Genomic DNA, 6,505 nt, shown 5'->3' with positions numbered 1-6,505 from the left:
TACTTCTTGTTAATACTACATTAAAGTACAAAATGATTTGAAAATCTGTGAAATTATTTCATGTCAAACCCTTGATTTTCAGTTGATATTTCCTTACTTGTATCTGTGAATTTCTTTTACAATAGTATATGCCCCTGTACTAAATGTTCTTTAAAGGAAATGATAATTTTTACATAAAATACACACTGCATTCCTCATATTCTTTGGTCTGGCTTCTCTGAAGTCTGGAGAAGCCTCCTGCACCTAAGAGATGGAAGATTCCTGTGGAGCCTATCCTTCAAGAGTGGGTTGATACTTTTCATTCAATCATCACCTTAGAATGGGATGGTTGTAAGACTATTATAATTGTAGTTTTATTTACCACCATGACTTTACATGACAAAAGAGAGAAAAGTAAGAGTATGTTCACACTGACATTTGATTCTCAGGGTCTTTTCACAGAGGTACCATGACAGATTAAAGTAATAGGTTGGATGCAGAGTTATTTAGAATTCAGAGAAAGACCAAGATTTCACACTGCTGGAAAGGGGACCTGGCTTCATCATCTGTTTGATCTTTTTTTTTTTTTTTTTTGTCTTTTTTGTTTCAGGAAGGGAAAGAGCCAATCAGTCATTAACAGAGATTTATTGTCTCTCCCAGGCCATATGACAAGGCACTGTATAAGAAAACCAGCTGCCAACATGTGCATAACGATCATTCTGTACCAGAAACAGTTCCATGTTCGGTGTCTGTACAGCATGTTCTTATATACCTAGCATCCTCTAACACAGGTACAAGACCGATTGTCCATATTTTCTAGAGGAGGTGACTAGAGCTCTGTATGCTTAAGGTCATACTCTGAGTAAATGGCAGTGAGTAGAATTTGATTCAGAATCCAAATTGGTAATCATTTGTTCTGGAGATTTGGTAACAATATGTGGTCTGGCCAGGAAGTGTTGGCACATTACTTTAATCCAACCACTTCAAAGGTAGTACCTGGTAAATCTCTCAGAGGTCAGCCTAGTCTATAGAATAAGTTCTAGGCCAGCCAGGGATACACATAGACTCTGTTTAAAAAAAACAGAAATGGAGAGAGAAGGGAGGAGATGGAAGAGGAAAAAGGAGGTATAGCAGTGGGAAACACACACACACACAAACAGAGAGAGAGGGGGGGGGGAGAGGGAGAGGGAGAGGGAGAGGGAGACAGAGAGGGAGAGGGAGAGGGAGAGGGAGAGGGAGAGGGAGAAGAATGAATATTTTCCCTCTGGTAGTAAAAGAGCAGAATAAATCAGACAGAAAGAAAATTACCATGTGCTTGTGGAACCTGTGGTCACACAGGAGGGCATATTTCTAGTTTTGTACAATCTTCCTTATTCAAATTCACCATATATGTAAATATATTGTATGTCTATCAGATGAGATGCAGCTCTTGGCCCAGAACAAACCAAACCCAGGGACCATGAGCAGAAATGCTTCTTAGAACTCTTGTAAATATTTAATGTACAAGAACATTTATATTCAGAGGTAGCCCCACAATGGTACATACAATGTACATACACACAATGGTACATACTTGGCTGGAAAGCATTAGTACAGTGGGGACAGTGGGGATGGCTTTGAGGTGGTGTGAGCTGGAACTGAGTTTAGATGAGGTGGAACTGGGTTAAGGCGATATCTTGTTGAAATCTCGGTGTTGATTGGCATTTGTGAACAAGACCATGTTTTATAAGGAAGTTTTCTCTTTTCTCCTCAGGTTTTTGGTATTTGCTTCCTACCCACATACAATGAATAAAGACAACATACTCCACACCGACACAAACATGAAAATCACCTTGTTCTCTGAAATGAGTGTTGGGATCTCAGCTAACAGTGTCCTTTTCTTTGCCCAAATCTTCATCCTTCTTGGTGGGAACAGGTCTAAGGCTATTGATCTCTACATTGCTTTCTTGTCTCTAATCCACCTAATGCTGCTTATAACTATGGGACTCATTGCTGTGGACATGTTTGTGTCTCAGGGGATATGGGATTCTACCATATGCCAGTCCCTTATCTATGTGCACAGGCTTCTGAGGGGCCTCAGCCTTTGTGCTACCTGTCTGATGAATGTCCTTTGGACCATCGCCCTTAGCCCTAGAAACTCTTGTTTAACAAAGTTTAAACATAAATCTCCCCATCACATCTCAGGTGCCTTTCTTTTCCTCTGTGTTCTCTATATGTCTTTCAGCAGTCACCTCTTCATATCGATTATTGCTACCCCTAACTTGACCTCGGAGAATTTTCTGTATGTTACTCAGTCTTGCTCACTTCTACCTCTGAGTTACTCTAGAACAAGCATGTTTTCAACACCGATGGCCATCAGGGAAGTCTTTCTTATGAGTCTCATGGCCCTGTCCAGTGGGTACATGGTGGCTCTCCTATGGAGGCACAGAAAGCAGGCCCAGCATCTTCACAGCACCAGTCGTTCTTTAAAAGCATCTCCAGAGCAAAGGGCCGCCAGGACCATCATGCTGCTCATGACCTTCTTTGTGGTTCTCTACATTTTGCAACATCTTGTCTTCCACTTACGAATGATGTTCAAGGATGGCTCAATATTCTACTGTGTCCATATTATTGCATGCCATAGCTATTCCACAGTCAGCCCTTTTGTTTTTATTTGCTCTGACAAGCGTATAATTAAGTTTTTGAGATCAGTGTGTGGCAGAATAGTAAATATTTGACTATTCAGTGGTGAGCATGAACCCTTAATTTTATTCAATATGTTTTCACCAGAGCTATGGGTCATGATATAGTTGGAACATTCTATGGCTTAAATTGATATATGAAATTATCTTTTTTTTTCCTGTGAAATCTGCTTACTTTGTGTTTATGTGACAAGTATATAAAAGAAAATTAAACCACTACTCTCTCAGGTATGACGTGAGGTTTATATTTCTCAGCAAATTTCCAAAGGAGATCTGTTAGAAGGCTCTCATTTGACCTGGGTTCACATGTTGCTTTTAAGTGTGAAATGAGTTAACACCAATAAATCTGACATTAAGAAAGAGCAAAGCTTTGGTTGACTATGTAATGTGACCCTTTCATTTCTCAGGTAGATATGTCATGGTAATTCATGAGAAAAATTTTGGTTCCAGTTGCCACTACCCACAGGGTGCTGTTATTTAAGATGAAATACAGTAAAATCAAGAGGCAGGCAAAATTTTCCAGCAGGGATGCCATGCTTGTGCCCCCTGTAGATTGTTATCATATAAAGACATTAAAATTTCAGTCTGTAGAGATGCATTAAAGGCACCAGTAACACAATAGTGTTCAGATCTCTACAGGAAATTTCATCTTCTCTTCAATGTCCATCCGGGTAAGTGCCCTGTACTCAAGTGCAAAATCAGAAGGTGGTCAGGTCCTAGGCAGGCTGTGGTATCAGGAGCTTGGGGGATGTAGGTTGGTTTTCAGTATCTGCAGAGGGGACACTGAGATTTGACTGCCCCTAAGCACTGTCTTTTGTAGAATGAGGGGCTTTCATTATAGGACACTTATTTCTGTGATTTAAAATCTCCAAGTTATATAGCATTAATTTTAGGCCTGCATTTATTTTTTGAATTTATTGCCTCACTTTTTTCAATTTCTTTAAGTGATTTTTTTTTCATTTCTTCTTTTAGGATCTCTATCATCTTCATAAAGTTGGTTTTAAGGTAGTTTTCATGTGTTCTGCTCCAGTGGAATATTCAGGTCTTGCTGTCATAGGATAACTAAGTACTGATGGTGTCACATTGCCTCGGCTGTTGTTGGTTGTATTTTTACCCTGGCATGTAGGCATCTGGGTTTCTAATGACTATTGTCCTGGTACTAGTTTCTGAGTTTGTCTTTGTTGAGAGGGTGTTTCATTCCTTAGTTTCTGTTCCTTCCTTGGGCTCTCTGGAATTTCTGGATTTCTGGTAGCATGCTTGACCTCAGAACTACTAGGTAGTCTCTGTCCAGGTGGTGGGCTTGACTTCTGGCCACTGGCTTGGCCTTTTCAGCAGACATCTGTCTGCTCTATCTAATGCAGCCTACACATGAGTAGCTGGAGACTGCCAGAATTCTGGGCAATGGTTCGACTAAGCTCAGGGGCCCATCCAAGAATTGGAATGAGATCAGAGGTAGACTATATCTCGGGCAACAGATTCTAAGGATGGGTGATTCAGCTGAAATAGGCTACCCTGACATTCCGATTGTTTTGGCCTGTACATAAGCAGTTCCTAAGCTAGTCTTTTAAAGTGCTTCATTGCATGCTTTATTTCACACAAAATGTGTTTATTTCAACTCAAGGGAAGATACGGAGAGAGAGAGAGAGAGAGAGAGAGAGAGAGAGAGAGAGAGAGACAGACAGACAGACAGACAGAGATAGACAGACAGACACAGCATCTATTCTGTAAGTCTCTAGAAGTTTCAAAATGTCCCATGGCGACAGCATAGACCCTGGAGACTGAATATATACTGTCCCTATACTATAGAGAGAATCCTTAGTGTACTGTGTGAAAGCATCACCTGTCAATAATGCTGATGACCTATTAGCCAAATGCATCAAATAAGAGGCATGGGTTCTGGTAGAGGAGCTCTGGGTGTTAATCAGAGGGATGAAAATGAGGAGCTGTAAGTAGTCTTGTGAAAGACACAGAATGATTGAATGGCTTATAAAAGTGATGAGCCAGTAGGGAAGCAAGCTCAAGCTTATGACATAGGCATTTATTCATGAATAAATGAGACTGAGACTCTAGTAGGGCATGCGTGTTATAGAAATACTTCACATTAAATGGGAACACCTCAATAAAAACTGTTTTATCAAGATGTTATTGTTATGTAGAATACGCACTCTATTTATATGGCAAAATGATCAATTCTGCTAGTGATGCTACAGAATTTTTATTTTAGAAAATTACCTTCTAAAAATGTTTTTATTAGTTCTGATCTCTGAGCTCTTTTTTAAAATAGCCAAGAATTTATTTTGAGGGGAAAAACATGTTGCAATGAATTTGATTTTGATACTAGAAGTGTCATGGTGGACAAGCTAGAGCAATTAGCTAAATAAATAGTTTAAAGTCTGTGATATAAAGTAATATATAATTATAACTACAAGTACAGGGCAGACTGCTCATTGATGTTCTAATGTACCAAATAATGTACTATTGTACATTAGAACAATGTTCTAATGTACAAATAATGTTCTAATGTACCAATAATGTACTATTATAGTCACTATAACATGTGACTATAAATGTGTTACTAAAATATTAGTTTCTTTTTTTGCTTTTGTTGGATATTTTCTTTATTTACATTTCAAATCTTATCCCCTTTTCAAGTCTCCCATCTAGAACCCCCTATCCTCTTTCACCTCTCCCTGACTCTCCACAACTCTCCTACACACTCCCATATTCCTGCCTAACATTCTTCTTCACTGGGGCATAGAATCTCCACAGGCCCATGGGCTACTCCTCTCACTTGTGTACAGCAAGGCCATCCTCTGCCACAAACACAGCTGGCGCCATGGGAACCTCCATGTGTATTCTTTGGTTGATGGTCCAGTCCCTGGGAGCTCCCAGGGGTCAGGCCGGTTACAGTGTTACTCCCCCCATGGGGCTGCAACCCCCTTCAGCTTCTCCAATTCCTCCATTGGGGACCCCACACTCAGCCCAATGGTTGGCTGTGAGCATCATTCTCTGTATTTGTCAGGCTCTGGCAGAGCCTCCCAGTAGACAGCCATATCAGGCTCCTGTCAGTAAGCACTTCCCAGCATCCTCACTCAATATCATCCACCTTCGGCCACTGTATATGGGATGGATTCCAGGTGGGGCAGTCTTCGGATGGCCTTCCCTTCCATCTCTACTCCACACCCTGTCTCCATATTTGTTCCTGTGAGTATTTTGTTCCTTTTAAGAAACATTGACACATTCACACTTTGGTCTTTCCTCCTCTTGAGCTTCATATTGTCTGTGAATTGTATCTTGGGTATTTAGAACTTTTGGGCTAATATTCACTTATCAGTGAGTGCATACCATGTGTGTTATTTTGTATCTGGGTTACCTCACTCAGAATAATATTTTCAAGTTCCAGCCATTTTGCCTAAGAATTTCATGAAGTCATTGCATTAAGAGTAGAATAGTATTCCATTGTGTAAATGTACCACACTTTCTGTATCCATTCCTCTGTTGAGGGACATATGGGTTTTTTCCAGCTTCTTGCAATTATAAATATGGCTATGAACATAGTGGATCATATGTCCTTATTACATGTTGGAGCAACTTTTGGGTATATGCCCAAGAGTGATTTAGTTGGGTTCTCAGGCTGTACTATGCCAAATTTTCTGAGAGGCTACCAGACTGATTTCCAGACTGGTTGTATCAGCTTGCAATCCCACCAGCAATGGAGGAGTGTTACTCTTTCTTCACATCCTCTCAGCATCTGCTGTCACCTGAGTTTTTGATCTTAGCCATTCTGACTGGTGTGAGGGTTGTTTTGATTTGCATTTCCATCATCACTGAGGATGTTGAACATG

At 40.3% G+C, this 6,505-nt stretch overlaps 1 protein-coding gene across 1 annotated transcript; it reads left to right on the top strand.

Annotated features, from left to right (window-relative positions):
* The first annotated feature begins 1,739 nt into the window (after window positions 1-1,739).
* On the top strand, window positions 1,740-2,696 carry LOC127677553 (vomeronasal type-1 receptor 40-like). Its single transcript, XM_052172613.1, has one exon. It carries the CDS (start codon window positions 1,764-1,766, stop codon window positions 2,694-2,696), a length of 933 nt encoding a protein of 310 aa, XP_052028573.1. The 5' UTR covers window positions 1,740-1,763.
* Window positions 2,697-6,505: the final 3,809 nt, after the last annotated feature.

The sequence above is a fragment of the Apodemus sylvaticus genome, chromosome 2 (assembly GCF_947179515.1).
Source record: "Apodemus sylvaticus chromosome 2, mApoSyl1.1, whole genome shotgun sequence".
In the NCBI taxonomy this organism is placed as follows: domain Eukaryota; kingdom Metazoa; phylum Chordata; class Mammalia; order Rodentia; family Muridae; genus Apodemus; species Apodemus sylvaticus.
Note: the sequence above shows the minus strand (reverse complement) of the source record. Positions and strands in the feature narration are given on the sequence as shown.